The 19,864-nt window shown below is 37.3% G+C and overlaps 1 protein-coding gene across 1 annotated transcript in view; it reads left to right on the forward strand.

The window, feature by feature from the left end:
* The window catches only part of ADAM22 (ADAM metallopeptidase domain 22), a 138,942-nt gene that overhangs the window by 60,336 nt on the left and 58,742 nt on the right, over window positions 1–19,864 (forward strand). The window contains exons 5-11 of the mRNA XM_063303593.1: window positions 1,555–1,637; window positions 9,079–9,142; window positions 10,602–10,671; window positions 12,136–12,206; window positions 13,528–13,602; window positions 18,489–18,560; window positions 18,989–19,155. Of these exons, the coding sequence (XP_063159663.1) occupies window positions 1,555–1,637; window positions 9,079–9,142; window positions 10,602–10,671; window positions 12,136–12,206; window positions 13,528–13,602; window positions 18,489–18,560; window positions 18,989–19,155 (602 nt within the window). The remainder of the gene's footprint in view (window positions 1–1,554; window positions 1,638–9,078; window positions 9,143–10,601; window positions 10,672–12,135; window positions 12,207–13,527; window positions 13,603–18,488; window positions 18,561–18,988; window positions 19,156–19,864) is intronic.

Consider the following 19,864-nt stretch of genomic DNA (forward strand, 5'->3'; position numbering starts at 1 on the left):
TCTTTTTCCTCTTTCTCCATGTACCAATAACCTTTGTCTCAGTGCAACTTGAAAATGTTGCATTATCTTTCTGCTGATTGAAACTTGTGGATGCTTTAGTAATTGGTAATAACATTTACCTACATCCTGAGAATAATGATTTCTTAACCCAGGTCCCTTCAGTGGCTGCCTGCTGGGGAAAAAAAAGGTTAATCATCTGTTGGTATTTCAGAAATATCAGGCAACTCATTAGCTTGGCTAAGACGGGGCATCATTGTGACTAACAAATGATGTCACTGATTGCCTCTTTCCTTGGGCTAGCAAATTGCTAAAGGACATCTACATAGGAATTATGGAAAGTGACATTTTACTGCAACCTGGAAGTACTGTTTTTAGGACTGGAAAACCCAAATTGGGGAGTGAGCTTTTGTGTGATGCTTATTTATTGGAATTTAATGTGCTTTAGGGAAATAGAGGTTTATTTCATATAGAGCATGAATGCATATAGTTAATTTTTAATTTTAGTTCATTTAAATTCATTTAGTTAATTTTTAAAATACTTTTGTAAAAAAAATGATTCACTTAGGGTTTGGTTATGTTTCCCAGTATTCCTAACAGATGAAGATTAAATGATGAGTTTAAGCATGGATAAGTTACTTAACTACCAGTGACAAACTAAAGTTAACATATTTGTATTACAACAATGGGTTCTGCTTCTGGCAGGGTAGTTTTTGTTGTCTGAAAGCTTGAAAAATTGCATAAGTCTGCAAAGCTGATTTGATAAATGGCTGTTACAAGGCAAGATGTGAACTTTTGAATTACAAGCAAACTTCATGTTAGAATGTTGCTTCAGAAAGCCATTATTTTCAAGCAACCAAAAGGTGTTTAAACCAGTGTTTTTCAAACTTGGCAACTTTAAGATGTGTGGACTTTAACTCCCAGAATTCCCCAGCATATTTAAACCATATTTGGTGACTGAGTATATGAGCTTTCTGAGTAAATGTATCTTCAGTGGAGCTGAGAAATCCATTGACCATATTCAGCCCACAGATTCTGTTTCTCTTGAATATGTGCAGTCCCCTTTTCCCTGTCTCAATTTACTTGCAAACATTTATTGTGAAGTTTTACAACCTTTTGTGGAAAAAATGTACTTGGAAAAAAAACTTACTTGGGAGAATTCTTCAGTGTCTTCATATGATCCATTGACTTAATGTTCTATAAGAGAAATAATGTTTGTTTGAAAGGATAGATTGCCTGCAATAAAGATATACTGTATATCTGTATATATGACATTGCAGAGCACAACTAGTGCCAGTGTTTTCTGCCCCTTCCTCTCTTCTTCAATAAGAGATCAGCATCCTAAGCAAGAGTAGGCAACATAAAGCTTAGCAATTACTTAGTTTGGGTCCACCCCTTCCATCACCAAATATAGGGAGGCCCAACTAGATATTGCTGTATCATTCAACCATTTATTTCAACCTGGCTGACTTACATCCTATTCTGTGGTTTGACTGAGAGCTGTCTTTGTGACATGGTGGAAGTGATGTGAATTCATAGTCTCTGTTCTAATTACAGGGAGGAGAACATTGTTATTATCAAGGTCACATCAGAGGGAATCCAGACTCATTTGTTGCTCTGTCCACCTGCCAAGGACTTCAGTAAGTTTCTCTAAGATGGAATAAAATGATTAAAATGGAACAAGATGATTCTGAAATGTCATTTTCTGCTACAATGTAAGTCTACCCTACTTCTCCTAAACAGAGACTGGACCAAATTACTGTAAAAATATTTGCATTATTAGAATCAACTCACAGTTGAGTTTGATTGCAGATGTTGTTATATAGTATTAGACAGAGTAGCTTGCTTTAAATAGATGCCTGTAGCCAAACCAATATTTAAAGGAGTATTTAACAAATGCATGAGACAAACTCTGTCAGTAGTTACAAGTCAGAAGTGTTATGTATCACTTGAGTTATACATATGTTTTCAGGAATCAAAATGTTGGAATAATGGATCTTTGGTCTGTTCATCAGTAATTATAGAAAACATGTAATTCCTGCTACTACTCAAATTTCTAACCCAAATTTAAAAATAGATTTATCATATATTCTGTCCTAACTTAAGCAAAAAACCACGCTGAGACAAGGAATTAGTCTCTAGCATTTATTAACTGCTCTAGTAGACAAAAATCCTACCAAACTGAAGGAGCGTGGGAAACCCAGACAGATAAAACCCCAAACTCAAGGCAGGTCTGCTCTGAGTTTCTTTGAAGGACAGTTCAAAGCCTCTAAACTATGCATGTGTTTTCCCTCCTGGATAGGGGCCCCCTCCTGCTCACCATCTGTATTCATGACATATTCATTATTATAGTCAGGTGACAATTTTATACTGAGTAGCAGAAGAATTGGTTTTGCCTTTGCTAAGATAGATTGTTTTTTGGAACGGGTAGGGTCCTTCAGTCTCAAAGAGGTGTGGATTGTTTCATTGGGTCCTTGGACCTCATTCTGCCTTGTGTGGCATGTTGAGGGCTATGCTGAAAAATTGGGTGAAGCCAATTGAGGAAGGTGAGAAGGGACAAAGCAAAGTGGGAGAGAAGTTAAATTACTGTTTAATAAACAAAATACAATTATATATATACTGTATGTATGTTTGTATGTGTATATGTGTATATATATATATATATATACACATACATACATACACACACACATACATACATACACATACACACACACACACACACACATTCATATCCATTCACTAAGATTTTCATATATTTAAAAAGAAGAAAAAGATGCAATTAAAAAAATAAAAAGTCCAGTGGCAAAGTATTTCTGAAATTTAAATTTCTATAAAGTATGTCCATAAGTTTGAAATACATTTTGTCAGCTTCAACTACCAGTCACTAAGCAGAACAGATACTTAACAGATTGTTTTAACAGTCTGTCACCAAAAATTAATTGGTACAGATGATTATTATATTCAGTAGGAAAAAAAAGAGTGGGATTTACACTGGTGCTCTGTGGGGCTATATATGGTCTATGGCTTGCCACCCTTGTCTAAAACATTTGTTTGTTTGTTTGTTTTAAAAGACATATATGGCTGCTCATCTCATACACAGTAACCCTGGGGGGCTCACAAGGATATGATAAAATAAAACATAAAATAACCATGCAACCAACATGAAAGCAACTCCTGGCAACCCCCCCCCCCCAAAAAAAAAGAACTCCCCCACACCTGAACATTCACTTTTACTGGATTAACCTTAGCCCGATAGCTGGAGAAAGAGTGAGTTCTTTAAGACCTTTCGGAAGACAAGGAGGATGGGGTCCTGCCGGATTTCAGGAGGGAGGGTGCTCCACAGGGCAGGGGCAGCTATGAAGAAGGCATGCTTCCTGGGTCCTGACAGATGACCACATTTAAGGCAAGTTTGAAAAGTGGGAAATGAGCCTGTAATTTATAAATTCTCTCACCTTTTCTAATTTCTTTCATCTGCTTTTTGATTCACGTGAAGTACAGATTACTCTGGACCAAATTTTGAAATCCAGTTTAAGCCATCATTCCCAAATCTGATTTGGCGGTATACTTTAGTTTGCGCAAACCAAATGGTGAAGTAGCCCAAATGTCAGATTCTACAAACCATTATTCAAAAGGTAATATCTTCTATAATTTTATCTTCTATTGTTATGGAATTAAAGTTGGAAAGGTCTTTGGAAAGACAGTCCAACTTCAGCCCTTTGAGGTAGGCCAGATTCAGATACAGACTCCGCAAGGACTACTGGAACTCTATTGTTGCAGTGTATAATAACGAAATCTTGAAAACCTGATGTAGTTTCTCTTCCCTTCCCTTATATGAAGAGAATCAAGGCGAGGCAATCTTGATATGTTCTTCTCTCTTTCAGGACTAAGCTGGTATTTATGTAACCAATCTTGCACTCCCACTTTAAGGTTATCTCCCTACTCCCTACAGCTGTCTATCTGGTGCTAGAACTACAGTGCAAAATATTGCTTTTGTTGTTTTTGCTAACCTGACACTCTTTAGATATTTTGGACTCTCAGAATTTGTAGTTATCACATCAAACTTGGAAGTTGTAGTCCAACACAGTTTGAAGACATCAGGTTAGGGAAGGCTGTGCTGCTAAGATCCTTGTTGAATGGCTGTCCCAACTTGGCTTTAAATGCATCTGGCAAAGGCCACCACATGCACAGGCAATATGTTCCACTGTAGAACAGTTTCACCCTTAAAAAGTTTCTCCTAATCCTTAGCTGAAAACCACTTCCCTTTTATTTACACACATGGTTTTAACCCTCAGCTTTTTATATAGCGATCTTGCAGCTGCAAGTAGAATTTTGCACATCACAGTCCTGACCATAGGAACAACATGCACTACAGATTATATTAATCATAAAAGCAGGCCATTGTAGAACTGTGCTGTGGTGTGAAATCCCTGCTTTGTATCTTAGCCCAATTGTAAGCCCATAAACTGAATTTAGGCAGGCCCCTCTCTCACATCCTAATCTGTACACCGGGGATAGCAGTACTATTGTCATGAGCACTGATGGCGAGCAGGAGGGGGCCCCTATCCAGGGGGGAAAACGCATGCGTAGTACTGAGGAGTTGAGCAGCCATTCAAAGAGACACAGAACAGACCCACCTTGACTTTTGGGGTTTATCTGTATGGGTTTTCCCACGCTTCTTCAGTTCGTTAGGATTTTCTGTCTAACGTAGCAGTAATAAAACACTAGAGACCTATTCCTCGTCTCAGCGTGGTTCCTGACTGTTAGGACAACTATTCTGTTTTGCAGTGCCGTAATTTCCAAGTAAATGTATATAAAATATTGAATACATTCTAAATGCAGAGGATTATTTACTCGTTTGCTTCTATTTCATACAATATGCATGCATATGTTTATATTTCATATGCATATTTCATACATATGCCTCAAACCTGAATGCTCATCCTGATAAGATATTACTTCTAAGGTCAAGCAGGGGATGCTGCTGCTATAAATAGAAGCACTTATCTCAGGATTCTCTGTCATCTTCCAATTTCCCTGAAAGGCTTGCTCTCATCTTAGGGGAACTTCATTGATTGATGGCTTGATGCTTTGAGTATCACTTTTCAAAATACATTTAAACATTATTATGTACGTATTTTGCAGAACTGAGGATTGTGTTTGTTTGTTTATTTATTTAATTTATATCACCGCCCATCTCCCCCTATGGGGGACTCTGGGTGGTTTACAATAAATAAAGTTGCATGCATGAGTGTGTATGTGTGTTATATTGTCCATTTTCCCCCTTCTCATTCTGAGATGGATATGGATATGGATATAGATAAAAAACTTTTGCAAATGTACAACAGGTTGCACACTAATTTCATGTTATAAACTGAGCATCACCCTAAAAGTAGTATTTTTAATGCATTTTTTAGGCTTTGGCTGGATGGGTTTCTTTAATAGTAAAGTTCTAGTCCTGCCACCTTAGGCCTGAAAGCCGGCTGGGTGACCTTGGGCCAGTCCCTCTCTCTCAGCCCAACTTACCTCACAGGGTTGCTGTTGTGGGGAAAAGAGGAGGAGGAAGGAGTATTTGGTATGTTCACCACTTTGAGTTATTTATAAAAATAATAAAGGTGGGATATAAAAATAAATAAAGTTAAAAAATTAAATTAAATTAAATTTAGCTCTTTAGACCTCTGCCTGTCCTAACAGCCAGGAACCACGCTGAGACAAGAATAGGTCTCTAGTGTTTTATTACTGCTACATGACAGAAAATCCTAACAAACTGAAGAAGTGTGGGAAAAACCCAGACATATAAACCCCAAAGACTAAGGCGGGCCCGATCTGTGTCTCTTTGAATGGCCACCTAATTCCTCAGTACTACGCATGCGCTTTACAGCCTGGATGGGAGCCCCCTGCTCACCATCCTTACTCATGACACTGCCTAAAGATCTATCATTCCATCCATCCATCCATCCCTTTTCCCTTTTCTATTCCTTGTCCCTTTTTAGTAATTTAAAGAAACAGTAAACTAGGTTGCTAGTTTTAGTTGTATCCATGTCTCATGCAGCATTCATGCTTGACGGTAAAGACACAAGACCAGTGTCAATTTGGGCGTATTTTGGCCAGTGTACCAAAAGTGCAAGCAAAGTCCAGTTTTATCCTAAGCTTTTCCATACTATCTTATACAAGCTAGGATCTCTAATGTGAAAACTACCTTACCTGTCAACATACTTTTTGCTAGAAAGTGTGTGCAGTGCCGTAACATACCTGATTCAAATTGAATTGCAAAACATATATACTGTACATAAAAGAAGAGTTAATGTCTTGAGAGGAAGTAGAAGACTGAAAAATATGTTATAGTATTGGAGTTGTTGAGACCTTGAAAAATACTTCAGTGAGAAATTTAAAGAACAAAAGGCAATGCGTGTATTGATGCATGGACATGATGGAAGCAAAGATTATTTGCAAGGGTAGGAAGTTATGGAGAAGTATAATGAATGGTGTTGGTGTAAAGTAGATTTAGTTAGATTTCCTTTTGATTCCTGTTATTTCCTGACTTTTAAGTTCTTTTGCTTACTACTTACGCTATCTGTGTTTTGTATAAGGTTGCTTATCCTGAAAGGGAATAATGAGATGAACATGCATGTATGTGTGTAATAAAAATATATACAAAACCTTTTTAAAAAAAAGTTAGAATTATAAACCAGTAATAACAACAAAATCAAAATTACAAAGAGAGAATAAAAACTTGGAGAATATCTGTCTGTTTATCTAATACATACTCATACAAATGTGATCTTACAGAGAAATACTAACATTTTAAACTTCCATATTACTATTATTGCTGAGATTAAGTAGAAAAAACTGTTCTAAATAACTGTTCCTATGAAAGATCAAGGAGAGGAATTAAAACTCGGCGTTTAACAATGATCAGAAAGCAATAATTAGGTTAACCAGGTAGTGAAAAAGATGTATTCATATTAAGCAGTAAGTGCATGCAAATGAATATATGTCTGCCTAAAAGGATCCTCAATGAAAAATATGCATTGATTTCAAAAGAAGAAACATTGCAAGTGTACAAACAGATACTGATTTTTAAATAACAGATGTAGTCTCCAGGGAATATGTCATCCCAGTGAGAACACATTACATATGGTATTTAAACATACCATAACTGAATGCATAACATACATTATTTAATCAGCCTGCCAGTTATAAAGGAAGAACTAAGCTTATATGTGCAAGGTCAGAATCCAAGTATTAGAAATACCTGGCAAAGAGGGATTCTTTCCTCTAAATGATCTAAATGCCAACTAAAGAAAAGGGAACATGGGCGGAGAGACAATTGAGTGCACTGCTATGTTCCCTAACATACTTAGCTGTGTGCATGTCCAGGAAAATTGGTGCTTTATAAATCAACTTTCTAAATTCTCATCTTGATTTTGATGTTCAACTTTTTCTTCAAATTTACCACACTTCGTGCCAGGTGAAAAAGTCTTTAATCTGTGCAGTACATGTGTAGTGATTTTTTTCTTGTCCTTCTGTTTTGAGCTACTGAAATTTTAGAATGTATATCTACTAAAACTTAGGTAACTGTACCACTTTGCTAGTATTGAACATTTTAATAAATATTTGTAATGGAAAGAGAGGCTGTTATATATGGTATGTGAGCAAGCAGACATATGTGATAGTACTATCCCATAAGCTACTTAAAAGAGGGGACTGTCTCATGAATAGTCTTCTGTCATTCCACTGAACCTGTCTGGAATTAACTACATACAAGTCTGAACACCTTCCTGAAATCAGATGTTGTCCTCCAGATTGGCCTCAAAACACTACAGTAATTTCTTCTTTAACTTATAGCTAGCCTTGCTTTGAATAACCAAGCACAAAACATCATTCTTGCTACGCAGGAAAGTGAAATAACTTATTTGGCACTTTTGGGCTCTACCAAATTCAAAGGTGTTGATGTTTATTCAGGATTAGCAGCACAAAAACTGAAAAAGCATGGGACTCCTATGCTCTTTTTCAGGCCTACCACCAACATACTTGGAGAAGACCTTTGATATCATAATGACATAGATACCGGAATTCTAGGGATAGAATATCCCTTGTGAATTAAAAGCTGGCCTCTGTTTGAAAACATCCAGTTTGGGAGAGCTTAACCTTCCTCTAAAATAATTGGTTTCACTGTCAAATTGCTTTTATCACCAAGGGGTGATATCGTCCTAACATTTAACTACAATGGATTTCACAACCATTGTTACTACATGCGGGATAACTGCATGCACTGGTCTGATACCACTGTATACATATTTGATCTGAAAGATATACTAATATTATTTTATATAAGGTATTCTGTATTCAGGGTATATCTTTGAGAAACAAAGGTTTAGGGCAAGAATTCTCAGATATAACCCCTGATATGCAAAACGTATATTGTCACAGATCTGAAACACTGTACAGCTCGTTTGTATACACTGCTAAAGATTAGTTCCCAAATCATTTGCATCCTATTTTGTTACCTTACAACAAGTATATTATCACAGAGTTGAGAACTACAGATAGTTACGAAGAGGATTCTTGAAACTGTTGCAACTAATAAGCATGTCTGTAAAGTGAGAACCTAGTTATTCAAAATTAAGTAAGGTATTTTTACCAGCTTGCAGTTTTTACTGCCCACTGGTGGCAAATAGTAGGCACGCCACTGCCAGGTGTAAGGAACTAAAACATTCATTAGGGTCAATAATTGTTTGATAGGGCCTTTGCCTTGCAAAGAATATGGGTTTTGACACAATTTAAATTAATCACATGGAAGGAGGTATATAGCTGTTTTGCTCATAGGCAGAGAACAGAAGAGAGGAAATTCCTTTGGGTTTATCCTCAACTGACAACGAGATGAATTGGTTTGTGTCCCAGAACAGGAAACAACCAAAATTAGCTTCTAATTGGGGCAATTGAAGGGTCAACAATTATGGGGCAACCATAGCCCATTTGAACATGAGACTCTCTTTTTACATATAGTATTATTATATGTACTTAGTTATATTGTAACCTGCAAGTCAGATATCTGTTTTATTTTGTTTTTTTTAACAGTGGTATGTTCTATGATGGGAATCACACATACCTTATTGAACCGGAAGAAAACTTTACATCTCAAGTAAGTAGAATTAAACTGCAAAGATTATCCTCAGACTTTCTTTATATATTTAATATATGACTGGCAGTCCTTACATAGATTCTAGCTATTGTAAGAATTCAGAAATAAAAATGAGTTTAGAAAAGTAATCTTCATTGTATATTTTTCATATGTGTATAGGTAGTACTCGACTTACTGTATGACCATTCATTCAGCAACCATTCGAAGTTACGATGCTGCTGAAAAAATGGACTTACGACTGGTCCCCAAAGTTAATGGCCATCACAGTGCCCCCATGGTCACATGATCAAAAATTGGGTGCTTGGCAGCCTGCCCACATGACCACAGGGGTGCTTCAATTCTCCCCACCCACCTATCTCCTCCCCTTCTCTGCCCTTTTGGCCACCCTGCACCCTGCCTTGCGAGGCGGCAAGCAGCCCCAGAACCACACTGCTCTGGGGCTGATTACTGCACTGCAGCTCAGGGCTTCTTGGGGTGCCACAAATCTGGGGCTGCTAGAAGCCCCTGAGCTGCAGCACAGCATGAAGCCACCCCTGGAAGCCACAGCTGCCCCAGCCTAGTCCCAGCTGCAGTTGCCCTTACCATCCTGCACTCCGAGACCCCTGCTGCCTTGTGCTCCACCGCCACGGCTGACCTTCGCTGTCTTCTTGCTCCCGTTGCTGACGAGGCGTGCCTGGCCTGGCCCTTTGTGCCAAGAAGTGCCTTTGCACCATGCTGCTGGGCCAGGCTGAGGCTGGGCTTCACACTCAGAGGCTGCTTCTTGCAGCCCCAGAACTGCGGCACACCAAGAAGCCCCTTCGTGAGGCTTTTTCCTTCCTCCTGCAAAGCCCCAGCCCCAGCCCCAGCCCAGCCCAGCCCAGCCCAGCAGCATAGTGCAAAGGTGCTTCTTGGTGCAAAGAGCCAGTCCAGGCACACCTCGCCAGCAGCGGGATCAAGAAGACAGCGAAGGTCAGCTGTCAGATGCCAAGAAGCCCCTGAACCATAGCTTGGCAAGCAGGCCCAGAGCCGCGCAGTTCTGGGGCTGCTTGCCGCCCTGCAAGGCAGGGTGCAGCGTAGCCAAAAGGGCAGAGATGGGGGGAGTTAGGTGGGTGGGAGGAATTGGAGGGAGTCCCTTACCTTACTGAGGCTCAGGGCTGGGAGGGACCAAGCCCAGAATGGCTTGGATTGGGGTGGGTCCTAGGCTAATGACCAGGGGGATTTCCTTAATGATGGCAACGGGGAGTGCCATTACTAAGCGGTGTGGTCATGTGATGTTTCGCCTAACAACCGCATCACTTAGCTGTGGAAATTCCAGTCCCAATTGGGGTTGTGAGTCGACTTCCTGTATGTGAGTATGGAAGTGTGTGTAATTCAAAATATTATGATCTGCAAGTTCCCGGGTACAAAAATGTATAGTTCTAGCTAAAGCATCAGCCTCAGTTTGGATTGATTTACTAAATTTAGATGTCTTTTATTTTAGGAGGAATTCCATTTACACTCTGTGTACAAATCCAGATTATTTGAATTTCCTTTGGATTATCTTCCATCTGGTATATTTTTAATACTCTTATTGTTGCATTTATTTTGCAGTTAAATTGTTGCTGGTCTTTTGATTTTGTTGTTATTAATAATATAAAAGCTTCTTTGAACACAGGATTAGGAAACCAGAAAAAACACTTTTTTCCCTCCTCAAAAGATTTGTATGGCTTTTGATATTGCGAAATTTATTTAACGATTGGCTTTGTAAGAGGAGTCTTTGTAGTTCAAAAGAGGCTAAGGATTGGAACTGATACAAAAAGCTATTGTTTGCATCTCTTTAAAGCTGATTAAACTTCCTTACATTTAATTTACAAGACTAACTTGTTAAAAGTCCGTTCCTGCCCAAATGCTGAACATTTCAAGGGAATATTTTTAGTTCTGTTAAAATTTTCATCAGTTCTAATAGAATTTCCCATTTATTAAAATGACTTTCCTTTTCTTCCACATAAATGATTTGGAATGAGCAAGACTTACTTTTTCTTCACCTTTTCTCTACTCCAGTTTGTCTTAAAAACAGAGCATGTGAAAACTAGAAACACCCTTCTCCCTGTGAGGCTCTCCATGAAAGTTAGAACCCTTGGAAATCAGGATCCTAAACTGCATTGAGAGCCTCCATTAGACAGAGACACTTCTCCACTACAGTTGCACCCTGCACATCGAGGGTATGTGATATGTGCATGCATGTAGTGATAGCGAAGGAGTGCTCTTGTTCCTGTTCTCCCCAAAGATGCATTTCCTGTTGCTGATATCTGAATGCTGAACAGGGCTACTGCCAATGTTTGATCAATGCTCTGGCTTCATATTGTTTGTTATATTTTATAGTGTCATTTGCTACCACCAATATATAGGTCATTTGCTTATTAAACAGCACTTCCATTGGCTTGTAAAGGCCTCATGATTAAATTTTAGCTTGAGTTTTCATAACTTGTTTACTTGAATATCCTGTGTGGTTCCTACTCATCCTAAGATTATTTTATGGCAGTTCAAGTCAAGAAGTTTACAGATAGGAAGACTCTCTCATTTATTAATGAAATGAATATCTTGCCTTCCCAGGGGTAATGCCTGAGGCCAAGAATACATTGAGCGAGAAACCATTTTGAGGGGTGCAAACATTTAAGGTTTCCTTTACTTATGAAGGGTTTCATTATACCTTAAAAACTAACAAACTTATTCTGGCTTCAGGTTTCATGTAGCCCACTTCATCAAATGCATGAACTTGTTAATGGGGAGCAACTAAAAGCAGTTCTTTGGTAAAAATGCCAACCCTTGCATTTATGAGTTTCTAATGTAATAAATGTGTGGTTTCTGTTGCAATGGATGAATAGTTATCCCTCTATATTTGCTTCAGTTTTGAGTAATTCTTAAAATATTTATAATAGCTTTTTATTCAACCTTGTGCTTTGTTCATTTTGCTGCCAAAAGTGCTTGTATTTCTTAATTGTCATTAGACTGACTGGAATGTGTGTCCCATTTAGAATTTTGGCACATGAATACCACGTCACAGAAATTTGGTGTGAAACCAAGATATAAAAGAAGAAAAAGGCAGGTATGCCGTCTTATCCAGTCATTTCTACATGCACTCTTTTGAAGAGCAGATTATTCAGGCTTTGTTTTCAGTGAATGCAGGACACATGATTTTGCCTGCTTCCCCACATCCCAGTTATAAGCCCACTTTTTCATTCTGAGAACTTCCAGTGTGTTCTTAGATTATAGATAACAGTCCAAAGAGGAAAGTCTCATCAGAGGCTGGGAGGGAAGCAAACTTCCCCTTGCTTCCTATTCCATTTTGTCTGTTGCTACACCAAAAGAAAAATTATTTTCTACACCATTTGACCAGTGGCTGTTCAAGGCAATCAAGCTGAATCTTTGCTATTTAGAAATTGTTCCTCTGCGTTAGTGAATGTATTCCTGAAAAAGTGATAGCATGTCTTTGATGTCATGCTACACACATTTTGTCTTCATTTTGTTGAGTGAGTGTTGATATCATGACCTGCATCTGACTAAGCCATGGGTCAGCAATCTGTCCAGGGAATAGGTACCATCACACAATTTCACATAATATTAGAGGAGCTAAAATATAAAAGAAGATATATTAAGAAGATAAAAATAAAATGCTTATTTAAAAAGTTAAATGCTCAAAATGTCAAGAACAGAGGAATTTCAGGGTTGACTGTCTCATGAGATTTTGAACGTTTTCGTTTTTTTAAAGGAAATGGAAAAACAAATAAGGTCAGTTGATGCTATTTGCCTGATGGTTGAGCTGAGCAGTAGAATGTCCTTTGGTATCCCCATGCCCTGCATTTGGTGCTGTTCTTCTGGATATTACTGAGTTGTAGAAAACCTGTGAAAAAATAATGTCACACAGAATAGGCATGCTGTGATGTGTATTTTTTTAAAGTGAGAAGTACAGAAATATAAATATTACCCATAAATAAAGTGTCTGGCTTTGCAGACATTTAACACACAGAGGAATTCATTAATGAAGTTAAAGGCTATAGGAGTTCCTTTTTTTAAAAAAAGGAATCTAACAAGCCATATTTTTTTGCTTATTAGGCATGCTTCTCTGGGAAAAAAGGTTATTTTTCTATGAAAAATGTAACATTCTTTTTGAAGTATGTCCAATAGTGATCAATAGTTCAATATAAAATTTACCAGTTACATTTCTTCTAAGCTAACATTAGAGTTAGATTGCTAAACTATTTCTATCATTCAAATGTTAGACATTCCGATGTATTCTTTTGCTAATTTGGTATCTTGAAATTTCTAAGTGCAGTGAAGGAATGCAATTGGCTCAGAATAATTAGTCTAGAATCAGGTGTTTGTTGCTGACCTTTTTAAATCTGTACAGCATCTTCCTCTTTCTGTAGGTCCGACCGAATCTTCCTAGGGTTGAAGATGAAATGAAATATGTTGAGCTGATGATTGTAAATGATCATCTAATGGTGAGGTTTTACATACAAGGCTTTTTAAAAGTAATCAATAATGCATGCATAGCTTTGTGTCTACAGTAGATTCAACAATAATGTACCTATTGCAGAATGATTCCAATCATTCCAGTGAAGTCGGGCTGTCTGGAACTGTGATGAAAGTCACTCAACAGAATATCTAAGAACAAAGGAAAGATGAGTAATTACGACAAACCTTGGTCTTTTATAGAACATAACATTTTTTTTCCCCTGAATTATTTTCCTGAAGACTACATTTAGTTTAGTTTTATCATCCACAGTTTTTTTAAGAGCTGTGATAAATACCATTATATTAACTATAGAGTGGGTAGTTACCATTCTCTGGAGGTCTTCAAGCTGAAATTCAATAGCTGTGTATTGAGGACTCTGTGTGTATTTGTTGCATCAAACTGGAGACTGGACTAAACAGCATCTCTCCCTTCCAGTATATTCCTCCCTGGTAGTATTTACACCAAATATAGGTAGTTTTTTGGGTCAGTAAATACATTTGGAATTTTTCAAATATGCAGAGGTCCTTTTACAAATACATGCAAAGGGACTTGCCTGTTCACAAACTGGTCTCCATAATGAATGGGGCTAGACTCAAAACATCTGTTTATCAGCATGCTGCTCTCTATTATCCCATGATGCTGTCCACTACTTTGGCTTATCTTTGTCTCTTTTTTTCTGGTCAGGTGATCACATTTACACAAACCACTGGGCAGCAATTATCCAAATCTAAGGGTGCCTGGGGGAGTTATGTGAGGCCAGAAGCATTCATGGAAAAGAGATTATGCTGGAAGGTGGTACTTTGCTTTACAGCATACCAACTTCTAAACAAAACAGAGAAGTAGTCTGGAAGAGCAGTGAGTTTATCTACTGGAAGCAGAATCCTGACACAGATATATTGCACTGCCACTGCGCAAAGCTCACTTAGATCTATTTTGGCAAAATCAGGCATGGCATGTAGATCAGTCAATAGATTTTTCTTGAATTGGCTGGTGATTAGAGAATTTGTTTTTTAGAGAATTGAATCTAATGCCAGTATATTTATTCCAGGAGCAAGAATGACTTTGAGCAATATTGTGTTGGTTGTAGGCATTCTGTTGGAATTGCTGGTGGTTGAACAAAGATACAGCATGTCATATGATAGGCTCTAGTGGAATGGATCATGTCTCTGTCATGCAGTGAATTTATAGGTTGGCTTGTTTCATCAAATTTTATATTTCTTGGTAAGGTTTCCCTGTACATTTGGCACAGGTACATTGTTACCTTTTTCTCATTGTATGTAAAAGAATAAAGTAGCCTTCCCCAATTTGAGGACTTCTGGTTATGTTGTGACTAGACAGAATTCTGAGAATTTTAATTCCTACATATATGGGGGACACCAGATTGGTGTTCTCCAGATACATGTGTTGGTATTTTTAGATAACAAAGGGAAAGGATTTTAAAAAGAGCAAGCAATTTTAAAGAATGTTTCAGCAAGTGCAATTATTCATGAGCATGATTAACCTGAATGAGCAAGGGCTGGGTAGGGAATAATACAAAGACTGCGTCCATCCAATCACTGAGCCATAGTGTGGTTTGTTGTTGTTTTGTTTGCAGTGTTGTTTGAACCCAAATATTGTATGCCTTATTTAATAACTCATGGTTAAGCAAGTTATGGCTTAGTACGATGGGTGAAGTCTATCAAAGAAAAATTATCTAGAAATTCCCCAAGTTAATTCAGGAAATTCAGAACACAATTAAAACAGATTTGGCAAAAATTAAAAGGAGAAGCCTATGTATTGTCAACAGATTAATTGAAATGAACATCAAAAATTATAAACCCCAATCTTATAATATACAGTTTCATTTATTGATCATTCTTACATGAATCCTTTTACAAGTCAGAAGGCATTTCTTTTTTCTCCCCTCATTATAAAGATACAATTCCAGATTCTTTTTATGGGGTTTCCATCACAGTGGAATCATAATTCCTCATTTAGGCACCAAGTAAGTGGGGAGGAGACCTCGTTTAGCCATTATATAAGGTGCCTCTTAGTAGAAGAAGAAGAGGTTATTGATTATTTTCTTGCTTCTTCAAGGAGTAGGAGAGAAGGTAGCCGTATTTTATTGACTACCGTGTGAGACTGTTTGCTTTTCCTTATGTTTATACACCAACCCATAATGGGGATTGCCAAGCAGAGAGGGGTGTATGTGGATGTTCATAATGATTGCAGATTTTAGTTATTACTGCCAACGGCTGAGTTCCAGTTCTGAGTCTTCTGTGCAGCTATTTATGCAGTATTGAAATGTGCTGAAAGAGGAAGAAGCAGAGCAATTTTTAACAGCCATTAAAAATTCGTGTGTGCAGAGTTGTGATCTGAAAGTACAGGCAGCATCCTTGCAGAAATCCCTTACTATAACAATTTATTTGTATCACTATCACTATTTTATTATGTACTATCAGTGTTCAAGGTGGCATGGAAAATGAAGTAACTGATAGTAGCATCCCGCACATGTGTATTTGATAATAAACTTTAAGATAATAATCAAAGTTTGCTCATGGACGTCCCTCTTGGGTACTGATCAGGGCCTTTTTTAAAGGGTAAGGCAAGGGGCAATTGTCCAGACCCCACAGGTGGAGGAGGCCATATCCAAAGTATAATTTAGTATTTCAGATGATCAGATGGATCACTATTTTTCATTCAAGGCAACCAACTGATCATTTACAATATAATGGCAAGAATTATTTCAAGTTTTCTCACATACTGGGCTATTGATAGCAATGGAGAAAGACCAAGGGAAAAATTACACTGAGACTGGATGAAGGAGGAAGAAGGTTTAGGTCAGAAATGATTCAAAACAACTTTCTGTCCTTGAGTCTCTCAGGACTTACAGAGGTCCTGCTCTATAGGGGTCTGTGGAGGTGGGGGCAGGTGTGTGTGTGACAGATGAACCATGGATTGTAAAGTTGTGACATAAGCATGTGACTTACATACTTGTGTTTGCTTTTGGATCACAAGAACAAAAGACTAGATGATGCAATTTTGTCATGATGTTTGTATCAAAGGTCTATGACCCTGGTACTAGTAGTGCTCTTTTGGCTATCTAAGGACTAATCCTCAAGGAAAATGAAATGCGTAAAAACAGCAGTAACAATGCAAAATGCTACAAAAAGCCAAGTGTGTTACTATTCTATTGTATCTTACACTTCCTTTATTCTACCCTATTTTATAGTTTATGGTTGCATTACCATGTTATTCTCATTTCCCTCCACCTTCCCTTTCAGTAACTGATGTGCTGAGATACAAAATATAGAAAGTTATAAATATAATTATATCATAAATGCATAATACAGTTTAAATTATTTAATTATACTTATTTCCAGAAATGTAGATAAAGAGTTTGGCACTTTACAGATGCACAAATTAAGAGACTGTATGAACAACTTTGCATTGCTTTTGTTGTGAAAAAATCTGGTGCAGAAAAGTAGTCACATGTAGAAAATGGCGTATGACACACATGTAGATTGGAAAATGATCACCAATAAGCACATACAGCCCTTATGTTACCAAGTCTGTTGGATCAGCAGTGTTGAGGTCATGCTCCAACCTGCTTGTTTTTGGTAAGACATCAGATCTAAGAGGCCCCCTGAGCCCTTCTATAGTTGTTGCAATTCTGTCTTAAAAAAAAAAAGAACTGATGGTATGTATTTATAATGAACAGCAATCAAGAACAGTTTAAATCAATCAATTTTATTCTGTTGAACCACCAGCAAACTACATACAAATAATGATACAGGAAAGACATCTGTATCAGACTTGCATCAGTTGTTGCCTTGTTTTCATTGTGACTGCATAGAATTTAGCTACCATATGGATGATAGATAGTTTCATAGCTGAGAAAAGGAGGTTCACATAATTATTCATTCTTTCTGGGTATTGATGGGTAGGGATAATATATTCCAAATTTCCCTGTAAAAGTTACAATATAGTTGCACATGATGAAGTATTTCTGTGTCTCTGGATCTGCATGAGCAGGGATGTTCAGCTAATGGAGTGTTAGAATAGCTACACTGCCAAAGGGCAGAGGGAAGGATGTTTTGTCTGGCCTTGAAAAATGTTTTTCTCAGCTTGGGAAATATAAGAGTGATTAAATATTTGTCAGGCCTCTAAGCATTTTTTGCAGCCCAAATTCAGTCTGATGATCCATCTTATTTAAACTTTGAGAGAATGTTTGTTTGGCCTGTTCATATCCCAGACACATTAAACATGCTGCTGATAGCACGTAAGATCCTAGTTTTTATTTTACTGCAGTTTTCTAGTGTGAAGGATAATTGTTAACAAAAACTAAAGGCAATAAGCCTGTAGGGAAAAAAATGGAAAGCGATGCAGTTTAGATATCAGAATAAATTAAAACTATACATTAGCATACTCATTACAAGCAATTTAAGCTTCATGTATATCAGGTTGCATATATAAAGTATCTGATACAGAGAGAGCTTGAATGGTCTTGAGTTTATTAGGCTGATCCTAATAAAGGTATTACCTTTAATTGGGATTTTTTAAAAAGCTGTTGGTCTGTAGGCATTTGCATTATCTTGCAGGCACCCCTCTCCTCCTATGTATATAAAAGCTGACGAGTAGGATATAGATATTGGACTCCAATTTTTGCTGCTGGCAGCTGACCAAACAGAAAAGGTCCTTTACTGTCATTTGATATTTCAATTTTCATGGTGCCATAGTGAATTTTTAAAATAATACTTATACCTGAATAGACACCCTGTAAATCCATATATCTGATGTCATGGAGCAAAAGATAGTCTTTGATAAAGTCATTCTTGAAAGGACATGATGTTTCAGAAAGATGCTTGGAATTTGTCTATTTTTCTTTCTTAGCTGAAAAAGCACCGATTATCAGTTGGCCACACGAACAGCTTTGCAAAATCAGTGGTGAACATGGCAGATTTAGTAAGTATCATTGTCATGCTATTCTAGATATATGTCAGTGTTAATACAGGAATGCCAGTTTAAGGTCAAAGGGGGAGAAAGCAGATGTTAATTCATTTTTCAGCATCTACTTAGCTTGATTCTTGGGTATGAATGAATGAAGAACAGAAAATGAACAGCAAGTAGAAACACTGCTATATTTATGGCTATGCATGTGTTTAACCTGGCATTATATCAAAGCACTTCACCTTTCAAAAGAATGACTCTAACAACAGCTTAGCTTTTTTCACAATAAATTTAATCTGTTAGACAGTATATGACAATGATTAATATAAATATTCTCTACATTGGATTTTACTTTAGTTACTTTTTTGTATACTGCATGTTTTTTATTAAAAAACAGGATTGACACTATTACTTCGTGATCATTCATTTTGTTAATGTGCTAGATTTATAAAGAACAACTCAACACCAGGATAGTCTTGGTTGCCATGGAAACCTGGGGTACTGATAACAAGTTCACCATATCTGAAAACCCACTGGTGACTCTACGTGAATTTATGAAATATAGGAGAGACTTTATCAAAGAGAAAAGTGATGCAGTTCACCTTTTTTCGTACGTAATTTTGTATTGTTTGGTTATTATGGGAGATGATGGAGTTTGAATGGCTTGTACTATTGAAAGTAGTATTTATTTATTTATTTATCAAATTTCATCACCGCCCATCTCCCTCAAAAGAGGGAAAGTATCATTTGAGACATAGAAATGGTTTTGTTGTATGGCTTACTACTATTTCATTCCTTTTTCATGACTGTAAGGAGGAGATCAGATACCTTTATTTAAACATGCTTTCCACACTTGGCCTTTGAGTGAGGTGCTGCAGACTGCATTCCAAAAAGTGAATGGCACAAGGACAAAAGAAATGGGGAATCAGAAAGAAAGCTAAAATTGATGCAATTTCAATTTAAACTTAATATTAAATTTAAAGAAGTTTAGTTATGTGTCATATTCCTCATGTACAGCATAATGATAATTTCCACCTTTTGAGACAGATGGCAATCTTTGGAGGAGCTATAAAGTCCTCACCCAATGCCAGAAAGTATTGGAATGGTCATGCTTAATGCAACTCATCTTTCTTTTCTCTATGTGAAATCAGTAAGAACCTTATGAACAGTTTAATGAACTAACCAAAATAGCAGTACTTTCTGCTATGTTACAGTTTGGAGTTGTGTATTGGGATGCATCTCTATTCTGATGACAAAATTGTTTAAGCCTGCAGATTCCCCCCTCACAAACACATCACTTGGCTTCTCATTGGTTATCT

Source organism: Candoia aspera, chromosome 4 (genome assembly GCF_035149785.1).
Source record: "Candoia aspera isolate rCanAsp1 chromosome 4, rCanAsp1.hap2, whole genome shotgun sequence".
Lineage (NCBI taxonomy): Eukaryota > Metazoa > Chordata > Lepidosauria > Squamata > Boidae > Candoia > Candoia aspera.